This window comes from Emys orbicularis, chromosome 10 (genome assembly GCF_028017835.1).
Source record: "Emys orbicularis isolate rEmyOrb1 chromosome 10, rEmyOrb1.hap1, whole genome shotgun sequence".
Lineage (NCBI taxonomy): Eukaryota > Metazoa > Chordata > Testudines > Emydidae > Emys > Emys orbicularis.
In genome coordinates this window covers 45,726,438-45,745,292 of record NC_088692.1, presented here as the reverse complement: position 1 = coordinate 45,745,292, position 18,855 = coordinate 45,726,438, and the positions used below count along the sequence as shown (strand labels likewise).

The window sequence follows — 18,855 nt, the reverse complement described above, 5'->3', positions numbered from 1 at the left end:
GCGCATCCAACTGGCCAAAGCGCTGCCCGCACGCCCCCTGGCACCGCATCTTGGGTGAAGCTTGGACTGGCCTCTCCAGGGCCTGTGTTCACTCTGGCAGATGCAAAGCCCTGCCTTGGCTCATGGAGGGGCCCCGCAGGCCGCCCACTCGGCGTCAGTTCCATGCCTTCCCTTCCTGTGTGCAACCCCCCCCACCCACCCATCCGCTTGGCAATGCCAACCACACTCTTCAATGCCAAGCTCTTCTCTACTAATTAATGAGGGGGTTCAGACGTGAAAGTGCGCTGGTATGGCGTACCAGTAAGAAGTGGCTGCCAGTACGAGCCCGCTTTAACGTCGCTGCCCCTTTTGCCCCCCCATCAGTGGTAGGGACCCTAATGGCAGGGCCGCTGACGGGGGGGACGGGGGAGGTAAAAGGGGCAGCTGCCCCGGGGCCCAGCGATTTAAAAGGGCCCAGGGCTCCTGGCCACCGCCACCACTACTGCGGTAGCAGCCGGAGCCCCAGGCCCTTTAAATTGTCACCGGAGCCCTGGGCAGCACAGGCCGGGCAGTGCAGAAGGGCTGGCTGGGGGAGGCTGAACCCCAACCCCAGCCCCACCCCTTCTGCCCAAGGCCCCGCCCCTTCCGGGGGCCTGGAGCTGGGCCCCCGTACCAGTAAGTCTTTTATGTTATTTTACCCCTGGGTTGGATTAACCAACAGACCTAGGAACAGACGCAGGAAGCCAGAGGGATAGACAGCAAGCTGTGTAACGCAGCTGGCCAGCCCAGCCTCTGCTGGGAGCGGGAGCAGCTGGTGTGGGACGGACCTGGCTGGGCAAAGCAGGGGGCCCTGGCCTGTGAACAACAGGCTCCCCTTCCGCGGCTCTCCCACAAACACACAGGGGGAGCCGGGAGCTGTTCCAGGAGCCTCCATCGGCTGTGCAGACAGAGGTGGACCCAGCCTCTCCCACACAAAGCCAGTCCTCACCTATCCCAACTCCTCCTTCTCCCACAGCCAGGGCCGGTGCAAGGAAGTTTCGCACCCTAGGCGAAACTTCCACCTTGCGCCCCCCCCCCCCAGCCCTGCGGCAGCTCCCCGCCCCCTCCCCCGCCCAGAGGCGCCCCCCCCCGCTGCAGCTCCCCCTCCCTGGGGAGCCGTGCGGCAGCTCCCCACCCCAGCTCACCTCTGCTCCGCCTCCTCCCCGAGCACACCGCTCCCGCTCTAATTCTCCTCCCCTCCCAGGCTTGTGGCGCCAAACAGCTGATTGGCACTGCAAGCCTGGGAGGCGGGAGAAGTGGAGCGGCGACTGCGTGCTCGGGGAGAGGGCGTAGGAATGCTGTAAAAAAAAATTGGGGGCACTGCTTTTTGGTGCCCCCAAATCTTGGCACCCTAGGCAACTGCCTAGTTTGCCTTAATGGTAGCACCAGCCCTGATTGGGGGCACCGCTTTTTGGCGCCCCCAAATCTTGGCGCCCTAGGCAACTGCCTAGTTTGCCTTAATGGTAGCACCGGCCCTGCCCACAGCGCAAAGCAAACCAGGAGCACCAGGCAGATCCCAGCCTGACCTGCGAATGCTGCATCCTTCTCAGCACTCCAGGTTGGGAAGCCACGCGGCAGCACTAAGGGCTCTGTCTTTGCTGCACTGGTAACTCGAGTGACTGGCCCCCAGGTCTGAACAATTCAGGCAATTGTGGAAGAAACTGGAGGAGTAGCAATGTTCCAGTGATTTGTCTGTTTCCGGGAGGGGGGGTTCAGCCCAAGTTAAAACAGAGCCTGGTTTCTAATCTCCCCCGCCCCCCCCCAGCTGGGTCAGTTAGCCCAGGCTTAAGGCCCCTCCAAACCCAGGTTAGAGGTATTTCTGTGTGGATGGTAGGGGGGTTGGACTAAAACCTGGATAAGAGCCTGGGTTAACTGTGCAGTGAAGACAGACCCTAAGCAGAGTTCAGAGACCCCTCTTGTTCTTTGGGTCATTTCTATAGACCCCGATTGCGTTTAGCCCTATTAACCTCTACCGGGCTTCTCCATAAGGGTTGATTTCTACAGTTCTCAGGATTGGGAGAAAATATCCATTAGCACGGGGGATGTCGGGGATTTTCTCCTTTCAGTTCTCTGCTGGCACAAAACCTCCAGCGGATAAAAACCAAAACAACCCCCCCTGGAAATAAACATGGATATTCCGCGTCAAACTTTGCAACAAACACTAGGCTCACACCCTTCTGTGCCTCCTGGAAATCTCTTGCGACCATCGCCATGGGACTTGTGTGTACTAGTGAGTCCCGGGAAATGGCAGGGCCGCCGGCCATGCTAGCTGCTCTAGAGAGAGGCTGCACTCTAGCCCTGCCAGGTCAGCAGAGCGAAAAACTGGGCTGTACAGATCCACCACCCGGCAACTTTCTCCAAAGCAAGAATGTAATGGGCCACGCGTCATGCCAGAGCTCCATCAACGGAGGAAAGGCTAGGCCAATGGCTTGGCACCTAGTGTAAGGAAGTGGGGTTTTCCCCTTGCTATGTTGTATATGTGAGTCTTACTGTTTTGCATGAATACTATGTGTGCTTCAGTTTCCCTGTGGTGGGCATAAGGGTGTGTGACTTTTGCTGAGACCCTCGCGGGGCTGGTGAGGCTGCTTTAGCTGCCTGCACATAAGCTATGGACGGTGCCCTTCGTAACCTGAGACCCAGGAGGGGGATGCGACCAAGTGACACTATGCGACCAAGTGACACTTTTTGCTGGGGAAGCAGGACAAAAAGACCGGAGGAGGAGCAATGCGTGTGTCGAAGGCCAGGCAGCAGGGTTGAGTTCAGTCTGCTGTGGGGGACTCAAGGAGGGGGGAGTCCAGGACATCTGACCCGGGGTTTCCCCAAGACGGACTTGGCTGAAAGTCACTGATTTCTGTTCTAACAAGTTCTGTTCTACGCTGTGTTCCTGTCGACTAATAAACCTTCTGTTTTACACGCGAGCTGAGAGTCACGGCTGACGGTGGGGTTGGGGTGCAGGGCCCTTTGGCTGCCCCAGGAGCCCCGCCCAGGCAGACTCACTGAGGGAAGCACACAGTGTGAAAAGGGGTGCTGAATGTGCCGAGGTCAGGCTCAGGGAGGCTGAAGCTGTGTAAGCTTCTTGCCCTGGCGACAGTGTAGAGAGGAGGCACGCTACACCAGAGTCCTGACTGGATTCATACAGAGCAGTTCCAGAGCATCAGCCCAGTGAGGGTGGGAGGGAGAGAGAGAACTGAAAAGGCAAAAATCTCACTGTTTGGGGTGGGGTGGGGTGGGGGTTCATAGAAAACTGGAACATTTAGAAAAAACATGAAAATTTTCCTCCAAACCGATCATTTTCAGACTAGACTAGCTTTTTGGTCACAAGAGTTTCTACTGAGACACTGAGACCAGGTCTGCTTGGGAGTTCGGGAGCCTGGAGTCTAGTCCGCTATGGCTGAGAACTATCATCGCATGAAGGGCAACTGACAACTCCAGGCCTTCAGCCTCACCAGACGTCCTAGGCCTAGGAGACAGATACAGCATCACCCACTCCTGCCAGCTCTTCTCTACCTGAGGGACTTCTCTGGCACCTCACAATCTTTAATGTATTTCCCTTAGCAAGACCCGGGGAGGTAGGGCAGCGCGAGAATCCCCATAGTACAGATGGGAAACCGAGGCACAGAGCTACCAAGTGAGTTGTCCAAGGCAGAGACTGGAATGGAAGTGGGGGTCCCCAAGTAGCAGGCTGGCACCCAAACCACTGGCCTAGGCTTCCTCTCCGGCCATCTCTTGTCCTTTACTCCCTCATTCTGGGTCCCACGCACACTGGCAATGCTCCCACCCACCTGCAAGGGGTGGGAGCCCCGTTCTGCTCCCTGAGGGTAGCAAGTGAGCCAACCCCACGCTCAGGCCTGTCCATGCTGCCGGGTGAGTGACAGCCTGCCGCTTGGAGTAATCGTGTGTGATGCGGAGAAGGGAACGGGCCTCACCAATCACTGGGGAACCAGGCCAAGGCCAAGTTCTTATTGATTCCCGGACCATTTATCTCTGCATTTGCTGGGCATCTCAGACGATAATCACAGCTCCCTGACATTTCGGGAAGAGGAATGGGTCTAATGGCAGGCTGGAGGGACAAAGGTGCCCTGCTCCAGCCTGCTGCCCCATGGCTTTTAAGATTCAAGACACATCCATCCGCATGCACCCTGCAACAGCACTGGCCTCTCGCTAGGCAAGAGAGAACTCCCCAGTGAGCGTTTCAATGGCGAGAAAGCACTCAGAATTCAGCTAGAGTGTTCACTTTAAAGTTAGCTGCAGTTCCACAAAGTACCTTCAAAAGAATTTGGTTTGGCTCTTCATTTATCTCAGAGACGAGGGAACTGGACTGGATGAAAGCAAACCAGAGACTGAGCGGCAACAAACTCCTGCTGGTGCTGGGGAAGTTCGAGTCACATCTAGCGCCAAAATTTGGACCTGGTCTCTATTGCTATAATGGGCCCAACCAAAACACGGCCGGCCGTCCCTGGTTTTACCTCTTGGGCCTGACTCACATAAGAACTTGCTAGCTTTTCCCCTGCAAAGCCTGGACTCTGGCTCTCAGGTTTTGCTTATTTCAGGTTTTAAAACACTAACCCAGGAACCAATCCCTGCAACAAACCCCAGTGTCAACTCTGTCCACATATCTATTCAAAGGACACTATCATAGGACCTAACCACATCAGCCACACCATCAGGGGCTCATTCACCTGCACATCTACCAATGTGATATATGCCATCATGTGCCAGCAATGTCCCTCTGCCATATACATTGGCCAAACCGGACAGTCTCTATGCAAAAGAATAAATGGACACAAATCAGACATCAAGAATTGTAACATTCAAAAACCAGTAGGAGAGCACTTCAATCTCCCTGGACACTCAATAACAGACTTAACAGTGGCAATTCTTCAACAAAAACCCTTCAAAAACAGACTTCAACGAGAAACTGCAGAACTGGAATTAATTTGCAAACTGGACACCATTAAATTAGGCCTGAATAAAGACTGGGAGTGGATGGGTCACCTCAAAAAGTAATTTTCGCTCTTCTTATACTCACACCTTCTTGTCAATAGTTGGAAATGGGCGATATCCACCTTGATTGCATTGGCCTCGTTAGCACTACAAAAATAATCAACTGTTGAGAATAGGCCACTTCCACCTTAATTGAATTGGCCTCGTTAGCACTGAACCCTCACTTGGTAAGGCAACTCCCATCTTTTCATGTGCTGTAATATTTATACTGCTTACTGTATTTTTCACTCCATGCATCTGATGAAGTGGATTTTAGCCCACAAAAGCTTATACCCAAATAAATTTGTTAGTCTCTAAGGTGCCACAAGGACTCCTCATTGTTTTTGCTGATACAGACTAAAACGGCTACCCCTCTGAAACTTGTCTAATGTCTCACATGCTGTGATGAGGATCCTCATTCTAGCCTTCCAGCACACAAGGAAAGGGAACGAGGCCACCATTCCTGTCATTCAGAGCCGCAGCCTGCAGGTGCTTTGTAATACTCCATGTGGGTGCCCAAGAGGTGGGCTGCTATGGACTTGAGCCAATCACGGCACCTCCCCATTCTCCACCTCTGAGCAGATATTGGCCTAAGCTCCCAAATCCAGACCCAGTTTCAAAGCAGATCCTTCCCAAAGCCTGGGGAGTCTGGATCTGGAAATGGGTTTGGCCTCTCTCTGTCTTCTCCACACATGTCCCCCATGCCTTTCCTGGGCAGCCCTGTATCAGCAGACAGCCACCAGCAAGGCTCCAGGCAGGATGCTGGCTCGTGGGTGCTGCTGGCGCTCACAGATTTATCTGAGGAGGAAGGCTGCAGTACCTAAGCAAGGCTACCAACAGCTTGTATCCACCACCCAGGGAGTCACCTGAAGCCCTAATGACAGATCCCAGCATTGGCCACAGCTGCCAGGTCAGCCGCCTCCAAGACCCATCAACTCCTTATGGCAAGAATTCACCCACAGGGCATTGGCTTTCACTCTAGAGCAGGGGTTGGCAACCTTTCAGAAGGGGTGTGCCGAGTCTTCATTTATTCACTCTAATTTAAGGTTTCGCGTGCCGGCAATACATTTTAACGTTTTTAGACGGTCTCTTTCTCTAAGTCTATAATATATAACTAAACTATGGTTGTATGTAAAGTAAATAAGGTTTTTAAAATGTTTAAGAAGCTTCATTTAAAATTAAATTAAAATGCAGAGCCCCCCGAACCGGTGGCCAGGACCCGGGCACTGTGAGTGCCACTGAAAATCAGCTCGCGTGCCGCCTTCGGCACACGTGCCATAGCTTGCCTACCCCTGCTCTAGAGCCACAGGTTCAAATCTAGGTCAGGTTACAACCCACGAGAAATGAATTAGAGGGGAAGAGGGTCAGCATAGGTGCCAATCAGAGATCACTGCACAGATCTTCCTTTAGCAATCTCTGCTCTGGGGAGATCCTAGACTGGGATGGCAGGGGGCTGCGGGCAGGACTGAGGGGCAGCAGCAGGGCTGGGTGAGGAACCCAGGATGGGGAAGGTGGGGGTGGGGGTGGGGGGCTGTGGCAGGGAGCCCAGTACAGAAGCAGCAGCCAGAGATGAAGGCCAGCTGAGGCATGTCAGCAGAGAGGGGTGGGGCTGGATCCCTCAGTAGCCGTCTACACTGGGTTTGGCTCTAAGTGCTTTAGACCCTCACATTCCTGAAAAGAACAGTCCCAAACAACAGTCAGTTGTCTGTCAGAGGGGCAGGCCAGGCCTGGAGTGCCCCCACTGGCCAAGCACAGCTCAGCAGCCCCCTATCTCAGTTTCCCCTTAAGAACTGCACCCCGCCCCAGAAGGTGGAAGACAAACTTCCCCTGTTGGGGTGCTACTTTATTAAGTCCAAATAAACTTGAAATAAAGTCTTCTGCCCATACCCCAAATGAGCTCTCCCTGTAATCTCTGCCCTTGGGTAGGACCATGGGGGAAATTTCTGTAGCATTTTTGTGAGTTTTAGGTGTGCCTCAGTTTCCCCTGTATTTTAAATGGCTCCTTGGAGTGGGGGTGGCAGGGAGGGACTAAGTTGCTCCCAAGGCAGGGTAAGAGAGATCGGAGGAGGAGTGTCACCCAGCCGTCGGAGCCTGAATGGGCCCTTAAAGCACTGGCCAAGGCCGACCCCATAGTGATGGAAAAGCCAAGAAGACAACAGAAAACCCAGTCTCCCAGGACACTGCGTCTCAGCAGGGAAGGTGGCTTGTGACACTATGCCCAATATTCTTCATAGAGATAGTGTTATGAATATGACATAACTAAGATATGTTTTATGCAAGATGGATCATGTGAGGTACCATTGGAAAGGGCATGATGTACTGCCTATGATTATCCTATTTGTATGCAAGTATCATTTCTGTATCTGAAGTTAGGAATAGTGACTATGTAACAATTACAGCTGTGTTTAGACCTGGGGAACGCCCACCAGACAATGCAATCAGCCTGGATGGTCCATTAGGGAGAACAATAGGACTCTGAAGATGCTAATCTCCCTCCTTCCTGAGAAGCTTCCTGGGATGCTGGTGTGACACTGCAGGGTCATGTGATCATGTATTTTTCCACTAATAGTGGGTGGGGAGCAAAATGGGGAACAAAGGATTCCCGCCATATGCAAATCCTACTTAAGGCAGGGAAGTGAGTTAATCAGGGAACTTTTCTTCACTGAATCCCCGCCCAGGATGACTGCTGGAAACATCTAAGAAACAAGGGGCAGGGGGGAAAGGGAGAGGAGGAGGAGAAGAAGAACTGAGCCCAGGCTGGAAAAGGTGTCTGGCCTGTGAAAAAAATGCCTAAAACAACATTTAGGGTGAAAAATTACTACTTGTAACCACTTTCTTTAGTGTACTGAGCTTAGTTTGCATGGTTGTTTTATTTGCTTAGTAACCTACTGTGATTTGTTTGCTAGCCTTACTTATAAGGGTTAAGATTTAGTCATGGGCAATTTTAGTAAAAGTCACGGACAGGTCACGGACAATAAACAAAAATTAACGGCCCTGTGACCTGTCCATGACTTGTACTATATACCCCTCACTAAATCTATGGTGTTCTGCGAGTCTCTGGGGGGCGCAGCTACTGCTCTGAAAGGGGGGCTCTGGGGCACCAGCTGGTGCTGGGGGGGCTCCTGCTGGTGCTGGGGGGCCTCCAAGGCACCCACAAGTGCTGGGGGGGCTCTGGGGTGCCCGCTGGTGCTGAGGGGGCAACACGGGGCCTCCACCGCCACTGCTGGTGGGGGCTGGTCCTGCCGGCCCGGGACTGCCGCAGCTACTGCTGGCGGAGGGTGGCCCAGGACCGCTGCTGTTGTGTGTGTGTGTGGGGGGGGGGGGGAACGGGACGGTGTGGCTGGCCCCAGGGCCACCCAAGCTGCTTGGGCGGCCTTGGGGTCAGTCGCCCCTGCCAGCTGCAGAAGTCACGGAGGTCCCAGAAAGTCACGGAATCCATTACCTCTGTGACAGACTCGCAGCCTTACTTATAATCACTTAAAATCTATCCTTTGTAGTTAATAAATGTGTTTTGTTTTCTTTAAACCGGTTTATGCAATTCATAATGGGGGTGGGGGAAGCTGTGTATATCTTCCTCCACACTGAGGGAGGGGGTGATTTTCATGAGCTTACACTGTACAGATTTCTGTGCAGCAGAAGACAATACAATTTTAGGTTTGCACCCCAGAGGGAGTGTGCACTTGAGAACTGGGCAATCTGCTAGCTAATTCTTCCCACGCAGAGCTGATCTCAGTGTCTGTCTTTCTACAGCTGGGCGTGTCCCTACCTGTGTGTGCTAGAGGAGGCTTGAGAGCCTGGCAGAGCAGGACAGGGTGAGGGAGCCCAGGCTGGTGGAACAGGCCGGCTCAGTGGGACTCCAGTACATCAGGTGGCAGCCTGGAGGGGGGGGGGGCACGCAACCCATCACAGTGGGCACAGCCCCAGGTGGAGAGCAAAGGGCTTGGAGGTGTATGGGGGTGGTACAAGGGTTGGGGGCTCTCACCTGCAAACTCACTAAGGAGGCCAGGCTGTTAGGGAGGCAGAGCCCGAACATGGGTTCACTACAGCTTGGCTACACCCCCTCCATAGAGCCCGCTGGAACCCCCATTCCCCTGGGCCAGCCACAGGACAATCAGCTTCTGGAGTCTGTTGACTAATCCACAGTTACCTTGTTGTGCAAAGGTTGCCACTGTTCTGAGGGGGCCCAGGTTAACACCCCCACCCCTACCCCTGTAGGGGTCTGCCTGGGCTGGATTTGCTGCAAGGAGCCACAGATTGCTGGTGCCAAAGGCCTGGCCTCAGAGTTGCTCCAGTGGGTCCTTGGGGCCTGGCCCCCTAACAGGGTCACCCACAGGAGACTGGTGATAGGCTAGGGCAGAAAGCAGAGGCTGTGGCTCTGCAACCTGGGGCTTGCACAGCCCTCTGTTCCTGGGGCTGCAGGTTTAAGCCCTCAGCAGCTCTCTGTGCCCACCTCCCCTGAGCTCCCTGGGGTGACGCCAACAGCCTTGCTCTGCCCAGGAGACAGCATTTATACAGCCTTCCTCCTAGCCCTTGTCCTGATTGGCTGGGAGAGAGGGGTGCCCTGCCCCACCCAATCTACAGGGCTGCTGGGCCCAGCCCCTTAAAGGAACAGTAGCCTGGCTATATTCCCCTAGGACCATCTTCCTCTCTCCCAGCACCTGCCTCTGCCCCTCCCTAGGTCTTTGTCTGCTCTAAAAGTTTCAGGACTTAAAGGGACACACCATGGAACAGGAGTTGACTGACCACTAGTCCTTACTACCCTTAAGGAGCTGTCTCTGTGTTACAGTGCTGCATAAACAGGCCAGGTCCTTGTCCCAGGGATCTGATGGCTCCTTTACCAGATATCTTTGTTCAGCAAGGCAGCTGCCTGGCGTGTGGTGCCTCGCGGTGCAGTGGGCACGTGCCCCTGGAAGGACCAGCAGGAAGTCCCTGAGATTGCTGCATCCATGTGGCTTGTTTGGGAACTTTCTGGCCAATCCTGGATTCTTTCCAGTGGGGTGCCCCCTTGGTAGGGGCTGTGGGGCCTGAGAGATGGGTTGGGTGTGAGGGGCTGGGTTTAGGGGCACTGGGAACCAGGACAAGCAGTGGGACACACAGGGTGTGGGGAGCTGGATAGTGTTGGGGTTTTGCACAGAGGATTTGATGAGATGGGTTCTGGGATGGGAGTGCTGGGCTAGGGGGCAGCGGATGGTGCATGTGTGGAGATGGGGTGTGGGGCATGGAGCGTCAGGCTATGGGGGGTAATGCACGGGGGTAGGGAGATGGGGGGACAGGGTACAGAGAGGGTGCAATGAAGACACCCAAAATATGGACAAAAACTTGAGGCAGGTGCACACACCCATCTGTGTGCCTGGCCTGCATGCGTATGCGCAGGGAGGGGGAGCACAGCCCCATCCCACAGGGTGGTATGAACAACTGGGATCCGCTCACATGGATCTGTGTGGGGAGAAAGGGCCATAATCCAGGAGTTCTCCATTCATTCACCACCCAGCACAGCAAAGCCTGCCGGGGGCGAGTTCTTTGGGTGCTGCTGCACTAGCCAATGAGACGATAGCACTACAGACAATACACGTCTCTTCTCCCCAGCAGCATCCGGCCCCAACCCCCTGGAGACTCGCCGGCCTTTTCACGAAGGCAAAGAGCACAGGAGGCTGGGGCCGGGACCTGTGAGTGCCAAAGCAGGTGTGTGATTGTGCGGTGTGCTTGGATGAGCGTGTGCATGTGTGTGGGGATATGGGTGTCTGCTTGTGTCGGTAAATGTGTACGCGTGGATCCATCGGCGTGGCAAGCCTGTCTGTGTAAAAGCATGTATGCAAAGTCTGCAGCTGGGTGTTTTGGGGGGGTTACGGCGAGATGGCACGTGTGTGTGTGTGTGTGTGTGTAAGGGACAGTACTCTCCTCTCCTGTCCCTGCCCTCTCCAATGCCCACCTGTACCCGCAAGGCCCGGCACAGGTGGGCGCTGAGCAGGCTGGGCAGGGGCTGCCTGCTCCCCATGGCGCCTTTGCTTTCCTCTCCCTGCCAATTCCCAGCCCAGCCTGCTAAATGGCCCCATTTGTCACACCGAAGGCCCAGCTCCGGCGTGTCTGCTCACTGGCCTGGCAGCTCCACAGCGCTGCCCCCTTGTCCCCTCCCCACACGCTGGCCGGTAATGGATGGGGTGCAGTGGCACCTGTGTAATTTGCAGGCAGTTGCTGGAGCCCTGGCAGTGGTGCCTGCAGCTTCCCTGTACATCACCCCCAGGCCTGGGCAGGTGAAGGGGGCTTAGCGGGGCAGAGCTCTGCCCATGGCTCTCCCTCTCCTATGGCCTGGAATCTAGCCTTGGGGGAGGGGAGCTAAACACTGGTGTCAGCTGGAGGGTGCCCAGCCTCTGCACTGAGAGACGCAAAACAAAGAACAAGAGCACTTCCCAAGGGTCTCCTGGCACCCACAGCCCCCTGGGGGGCAGGGCTAGCAGGATAGTCCCTGCTCTACAGAGGGGAAACTGAGGTAGGGTGGTGACATAAGATCTATGGCCCTGGGCCCTGTGACTCAGTGTAATAGAGAGCCTGTGGAGACCCCAGGTCACGGCCGGCGGAGCCACATGAACAGGATGTGCTGGGGAACGCCACTTGGGCACCTCCCCTTCAGTCAGCACATTCTGAACCAGCATCTTGCAGCGAAGAGAGACCATCAACGCTCCAGCAAACCCAGACCTCATCTCCCCAACCTCTGCCCCCTTTCCCCCCCAGCTCTCCCCCAGCCTCATCTAACTTCTACCTCCTCCCTCCTCTGCCCAGGTCTCCACCCAAGCTTCCAGCCCCTCCCTCATGTGCTTGGATCTCCTCCAGCCTCTGCTTCCTCCTTACCCCATCTGGTCCCCCCCCCCAGCCTCTCTCCCCTCCCTCCCCTGCCATCCCAATGCACCAGGGCCCTTAAACTGGGTGAGCTGAGACCTGTTGTGTACACAGAGCTCTTATCCACCTGGATGGGGCTCAGCACACACGTGGGCCTGCAAGTTTCCCACAGCCCTTATGGGTGAGTTTTTCTCTGGCTCCCCTAGTCCAGCAATCCCTCTGGAGAGCCTCTGGCCCTCGGTCCCCCCAGCTCTTACTCAGCTGAGTCCTACATGTGCACGTCCCAGGCCACCTGCAGCACACACCTACTGTAGGGCACAGGCGTTTGGGTGCTGTTTGCTAGCCATCAGCCCTGCGCCGCCCGGAGCCCAGCCCATACACCAAGGACAGTGCGGCTCTCTACCCAGCTAGGGTGCTGGGGTGTAAAGTGGGGGTCTGTGACGTTATTGACATAAACTGGGACCATATAGATCATTGTTGCAACCAAGGTCCTGTAGTGGCACCCAAATCTTGTATAAAGGGGGTCAAATGGGGTGTCTAAAACAAGGTTATGGTTTACTGGTTATGATTATGCTGTCTATATGTGTGTATCAGTTTTGTAGTTGAAGTTATGAATATTGGCTCTATACTGTCTGTATGGCAAACTTATGCTATGCTTCTGGGTGACATCCCAGACAAGCTGGGATTAGCTCTGCCTAGCCTGCTTGATGGCCCATTAAGGACCATCAGCTATACAATGGACCCATTGAGAGAAGGCCAATATGCCTTCAGACTCAGCAAAGTATGCAGGAACTGGCCCATGTGACTCCAGACTCCATTTTGCTGTAATTTTCCACAGTAAGAACAAAGAGGTGTTCTTACACCTGGAAAAGACTATATAAGGCTGATGGCTCATCTCCATTTTGTCTTCAATCCTGCTTCATACCTCCGGAAGGACTTTGCTACAAGCTGAAGCTTTGAACAAAGGACTGAGGACCCATCCCAGTGGGGGATGTATTCCAGAGACTTAATTTGAACCTGCAGTTTATTCTATCGCTGCTGCAAGCCTGAACCAAGAACTTTGCCATTGCTGGATGTAATTGATTCCATTTAACCAATTCTAACTCTCATCTCTATCTTTTTTCTTTTATCAATAAACCTTTAGATTTTAGATTCTAAGGGATTGGCAACAGCATGATTTGTGGGTAAGATCTGATTTGTATATTGACCTGGGTCTGGGGCTTGGTCCTTTGGGATTGGGAGAACCTTTTTTCTTTTATTGGGGTATTGGTTTTCATAACCATTTGTCCCCATAACGAGTGGCACTGGTGGTGATACTGGGAAACTGGAGTGTCTAAGGAAATTGCTTGTGAGACTTGTGGTTAGCCAGTGGGGTGAGACCGAAGTCCTCTTAGTCAGGCTGGTTTGGTTTGCCTTAGAGGTGGAAAAACCCCAGGCTTGGGCTGTAACTGCCCCGTTTGAGCAATTTGTCCTGAGTTGGCACTCTCAGTTGGGTCCCGCCAGAACCACATCGTCACAGGGTCAGTTTCAAGCAACCTCCTGGCCAAGCAAAATGAACCCCAAAGTTGCTCTAAGCCTCTGTGCCAGGCACAGTCCTGCAGCCAGTCACACCCACCTGGCTCTAGGGGCAGGCATCTCTACGGGCATAGAATCATAGAACTGGAAGGGACCTCGAGAGGTCATCTAGACCAGTCCCCTGCACTCAAGGCAGGATTAAGTATTATCTAGACCATCCCTGACAGGTGTTTGTCCAACCTGATCTTAAAAATCCCCAATGATGGAGCTTCCACAACCTCCCCTGGCAATTTATTCCAGAGCTTAACCACTCTGACAGGAAGTTTTTCCTAATGTCCAACCTAAACCTCCCTTGTTGCAATTTAAACCCATTGCTTCTTGTCCTATCCTCAGAGGTTAAGAAGAACATTTTTTCTCCCTCCTCCTTGTAACAACCTTTTACATTCTTGACAAACCCAGTTTTTTCAATCTTCCCTCATAGGTCATGTTTTCTAGACCTTTAATCATTTTTGTTGCTCTTCTCTGGACGTTCTCCAATTTGTCAACATCCTTCCTGAAATGTGGCGTCTAGAACTGGACACAATACTCCAGTTGAAGCCTAATCAGCATGGAGTAGAGCAGAAGAATTACTTCTTGTTTCTTGCTTACAATACTCCTGCTACTACATCCCAGAGTGATGTTTGCTTTTTTTGCAACAGCGTTACATTGTTGACTCATATTTAACTTGTGATCGACTATGACATCCAGATCCCTTTCCAGAGTATTCCTTTCTAGGCAGTCATTTCCCATTTTGTATGTGTGCAACTGATTGTTCCTTCCTAAGTGGAGTACTTTGCATTTGTCCTTATTCAATTTAATCCTATTTACTTCAGACCATTTCTCCAGTTTGTCCAAATCATTTTGAATTTTAATCCTATCTTCCAAAGCACTTACAACCCCTCCCAGCTTGGTATCATCCGCAAACTTTATAAGTGTACTCTCTATGCCAGGGCCATCCAGCTGCCAAGCCCAGGCCCCTTCAGGGGAAGCTACCAACAGATGCAGCTACTAGCTGGCTCCATTTTATGAGGGCAGATGAGAGCAGAAGGCCAGTCAAACTGCCCCCGGTTACAGAACACATGTGCACTAGCTGGTGCAGCCCTGGCTACTGCAATGGGTCTCTGTCTTCCTCTAGCAAGCAGATCACACATACAGGTTAATGAGCCTGCTACCAAGTCCCAGCTAATGGACTTCATTCTTTACTTTGCTGGGCAGCTCCTTGGGGCAGGGACCATCTGTTCTGTGTCTGTATACGCCCAGCACCATGTACTCCTGGGGGAATTCTGCACCACTGTGCGCATGCTGCATTCATGTCCCCTCCAGGTTTCTTTGCTTCCCCGCAGAAAATGATGGTCAAGCAAAGGGAAACCGCAAGAGCGGTCACACAGCCCTCTCCGGCAGTGTGGGCGCATCAGTTCATAGAATCATAGAATATCAGGGTTGGAAGGAACCTCAGGAGGTCATCTAGTCCAACCCCCTGCTCAAAGCAAGACCAATCCCCAACTAAATCAAAGTTTGGATGCCCAGAGCAGCTAGCGGAGAGGTAAATCGTTGCGGGGGATGGGGGGAGGCTGGGGACATTCCAGCTGGTGGCTCCTATCTTGTGCTGGATTCAGATGCTAGTTCTGGACTGGGGGCGTGGGAGGATGGGACTTTCTCTTCTCCTGCCCAGAGCAGCCAGGCCAGGGCCAGGTCAAACCCAACCCCAGAAATCTTCCCCGTCTGCAGGAAGCTTCGCACCCTCTCCCCTGCTTCCTGCCCCCATTGCTTCTCAGCCTCAGGAGGAGGGGTCACTGTACGGAGAGCTGCCCCTCGTCTGTCCAACCCCCATGCATCCAGACCCCCCTGATACCCAGACCCCCCGCTGATAGATAGATAGATTAGATAGAAGGGGTGTATGGGGATAGATAGATAGATTAGATTAGACTAGATATTCTCTAGAGTGCCTGAGCAGTTCCCTATATGATGAACCACCTCCCACATGCTTTATAGGCACCACAAATTGTCAGGGCCAGAAGCACGGGTTCTGAAGGGTTTTTAATCACTGCAGACTCCAGTAAGATCCCTTCTCCCTGCTCTCCATGGCCCTATGCGACAGACAAATGCCCCGGGGGGGGGAGAAGGATGAAATAGAAGAGCATAGTGAGTCCTCGCCCTTCCCTGCACTGTGCAAGCAGCTAACCCAGCAAGAGCAGCCAGCCAAGACACATGGGTATGTATTCAAAAGACAACTACCTCCTCGGCCCTCGCTGTCCGCCGGCTTCACCTGGATGGGGCGATTCATCTGCAAAACAAAATGAGGAGCAGCATGGTTAGAGTCTGCAGGCATGGATGGGCTGTTGGCTGGGGGAGGAGGGAGAGGATGAAGGGTGGGTGGCTACTGGGTGGACACATGGAAGCAGGAGCCGCCGGCATGATCTGTTCCAAGCGGGCACAGCTGTCCAGTTGGGGATTTCCACGCGACTGGCCCAGATGGGGAGTGTTAGTATCAGAGAGAAAGAAAGATCCCGCCAGCTCAGTCATCAGGAAGCCGGCCCTGGATCTATGGGCCTAGCTAGGATGGACGCTGACATCCCGGCTCCACTGAATGGCAAACGTCCCATTGACTTCACAGGGGCCAGGGCAGAGCCACAGGGAATAGGACAAGCTTCTGCCAGCTCTACCCCAGGGATGCTGACGGGACAGAGGGACAGATGGGCTGCAAATGGGATCGGAGCCTCTTGCTGGACGGAGGGGTAGGCAGGGTGTCCTGGGGCAGAGACCAAAAGGAGACACTGGCCAGAGAACCTGCCTGAGGATTGGCCTCGGGATCAGGCGGACGTGGGTGGGTGGGGGGTGTCAGCTCACACCTACCAACAGTCACTCTAGAGGGGGAACAGCAAGAATATTTCCCACCTCTGCCTCTATCGAGCGACCCTACCTGACTAATGCACCACAGGACTGAGCGGCAGGCCCTGTGCTGTGCCCCACCCACTTCCCCCTCTGGAGGGCAGGGACCAGTCCATGGAGCAGGTGGAGGAGCTGGGTCAGTGACTCTGTCCAGTGAGGACAATGGGAGGCGGGGTGACAGCACCCAACGTCGGGGAGGGGCGATGGGAGTGGACCCCCCCCCAATGCAGCATGGCAAAGCAGGATCTCCGGCTAGCCATCCCCGCCCCCTGGCCCGGCTGGATCTATGGTGCTGGCCCTTATCCTGGCGCAAGGCGCCCTCCTCACAGGCAGCCAGAGAACATTAGCGCTAAACTCTCCCCAGCTCACAGGGATTACTGGCGGGATTAAGGGAGATAATAATGATTAACTTCATCAGGGCCTGGCCTTCTGACAGCCCCCGGCCTGGCCGCTTCGCTGGGGGTCAAGAAGCTGGGGCAGGAGAGAGTGGGAGGGCAGGTCAGTGATGGGGGTGCAGCTGTGGGGAGAGGGTAGGGTGACCAGACGTCCCGATTTTATCAGGACTAGCCCGATATTTGGTTGTTTGTCCCGCGTCCCGACCAACGTTAGGTCGGGACACTGGACAAACAAGCAAATACTCCGGAGCCCGGAAGTGCTCGCGCCCCCCCGCCCCGACTCCGCCCCCCACCTTCCCCCATTGGCTCCCTCCCCGAATCCCCGCCTCTTCCCCAGGCTCGCCATTCCTCCTCCCTCCACAAGCGCTGGAGGGAGGCCCCGGAGACGCAGGGGAGTGCGGGGCCAGGGTGAGTGAGAGTCCAGCCTGGCCCCGAGCGCAGGCAGGACTCAGTCGGGCAGTAGGGAGAGTAGGGGGGTGGCCCGCGGGGCCAGGCGGCGGCTGTTCTCCCCACCTGGGCAGCAGGACTCGGGAGCAGCCGCTGCTGCAGCTCCCACTGCCGCGGGGGGAGGAAGCGGCCGATGGCCAAGCTCGGTGGCTGCGGCTCTGGCGCCCGGGCCCGAACCCCCCGAGCCCGGGCCTGTTGTGGGGACCCAGTAGTGTGCACGCTGCGCCCAGCCCCTTGCCAGTCGCGTCTGGGCTGCCCAGCTGATGCAATCCCGCGGCAGCCCCGGGGCGGAGGCATCGGCAGCCCAGCCCCGTTTGTTCCCCTGCAGGACCCGAGCGGGACGGGGGGGTTGGGGTCTGCTGCCCCCACTCCGGGGCCGCCGTGGGATTGCACCAGCTGGGCAGCCAGCCCAGACGCGACTGGCCAGGGGCTGGGCGCAGAGTGCCCGCTGCTGGGTCCCTGCAGCAGGCCCGGGCTCGGGGGGTTCGGGCCCCGGGCGCCAGAGGCCAGCGGCCGCTTCCTCCCCCCGCGGCAGTGGGAGCTGCAGCAACGGCTGCTCTCGAGTCCCGCTGCCCAGGGCGGGAGAACAGCCGCCGCCTGGCCCCGCGGGCCGCCCCCCTACTCTCCCTACCGCCCGACTGAGTCCTGCCTGCGCTCGGGGCCAGGCCGGACTCTCACTCACCCTGGCCCCGCGCTTCCCCTGCGTCTCCCGGGCCTCCCTCCAGCGCTTGTGGAGGAATGGGGGGGTTGGTTTTTTTTTGCTCTGCCACCTTTTTTTTTTTTGCCCTGCCCCCCCCGCCATACCCCCCCCTCCCCCGTGTCCCGATATTTGACCTGGGTGATCTGGTCACCCTAGGAGAGGGCGACACCCACCGTTTGTATGAGGAGTCAGCAACCTCAGGCCCAGTGGGGCTGGGGCACTCGGGCAGCCCGGCCAGCGGGGTCGCTAAGGAGCAGTTCTGCTCCCATCAGTAGGACTCCCTGGGTGATGCTGCAGGCCCCTCCTCTGGGCAGCTTTGCTCCCCTCCCTAGGATTCCCTGAGTGATGCTGCCCTGAGGGAGGGAGCCTTTGTGTAGCTCACTAGCGCCCTCTCTGACCAGGGAGCACAGGGTCCCCCTGAGCCTGGTGCCCCGCTGCCCCACGTGGCAGCAGGTGGAACTGCATCAGCAGCCCAGCCTGGACCATCTAGCGCTGACCATCCCCTAGCCCGGCTGCTCTCAGGGGCTTTCCATCACAGGCAGGCCCCTGCACCCTCACCCTGGATAGGCTGCTGGTAAAGCATGCACACAGGAGGTGACCCCACCACCCGTCCCAAAAGGAACCGAGGCCAGGCTGCTGGTGCCAGGGCAGGCTGTCTTGGCCATAGGCCCCAAGCAGCTGGAGGGGAGCTCCCAACAGGGAGTTTCCTGCCCCTCTGGCCTTGCTGCTGGGGGTGGGCTCCAGCCATCTCACGATTCCCCACGTCAGCACAGAGCTGTGGGGAAAAAGTCCATGGCTCCATAAGGCGGGAGCTGGTAGCTGGTGAGCGTTAGGGCTAACGAGGAGGAGGGTGAAGGGGAAGCCTGTTAAAAGCTCTGTGCTGAGGATGTGACTGTGACCCTGCCAATTAGAGGCAGCAGGGGCCTGGCCCGGCAGTATGAACTGGGGGCACTACAAAAGGGAGACAGAGATACCTGCCCTTGCCTGCACGGCCTGCCTTGTGTTCTGCACTCAGTGACCCCCGGGAGCGGAGGG

The 18,855-nt window shown here is 55.6% G+C and overlaps 1 protein-coding gene across 50 annotated transcripts in view; it reads right to left on the bottom strand.

Moving 5' to 3' along the window:
• The window catches only part of CELF6 (CUGBP Elav-like family member 6), a 203,894-nt gene that overhangs the window by 73,769 nt on the left and 111,270 nt on the right, over nt 1-18,855 (bottom strand). For 25 of the 50 annotated variants that reach the window (XM_065412072.1, XM_065412070.1, XM_065412098.1 and 22 more), the window contains exons 3-4: nt 15,622-15,673; nt 1,451-1,465 (exon numbers count right to left, since the gene is read on the bottom strand). In XM_065412072.1, coding sequence (XP_065268144.1) covers nt 1,451-1,465; nt 15,622-15,673 — 67 coding nt within the window. The remainder of the gene's footprint in view (nt 1-1,450; nt 1,466-15,621; nt 15,674-18,855) is intronic. The other 25 variants (XM_065412113.1, XM_065412114.1, XM_065412106.1 and 22 more) reach the window with 2 other exon arrangements.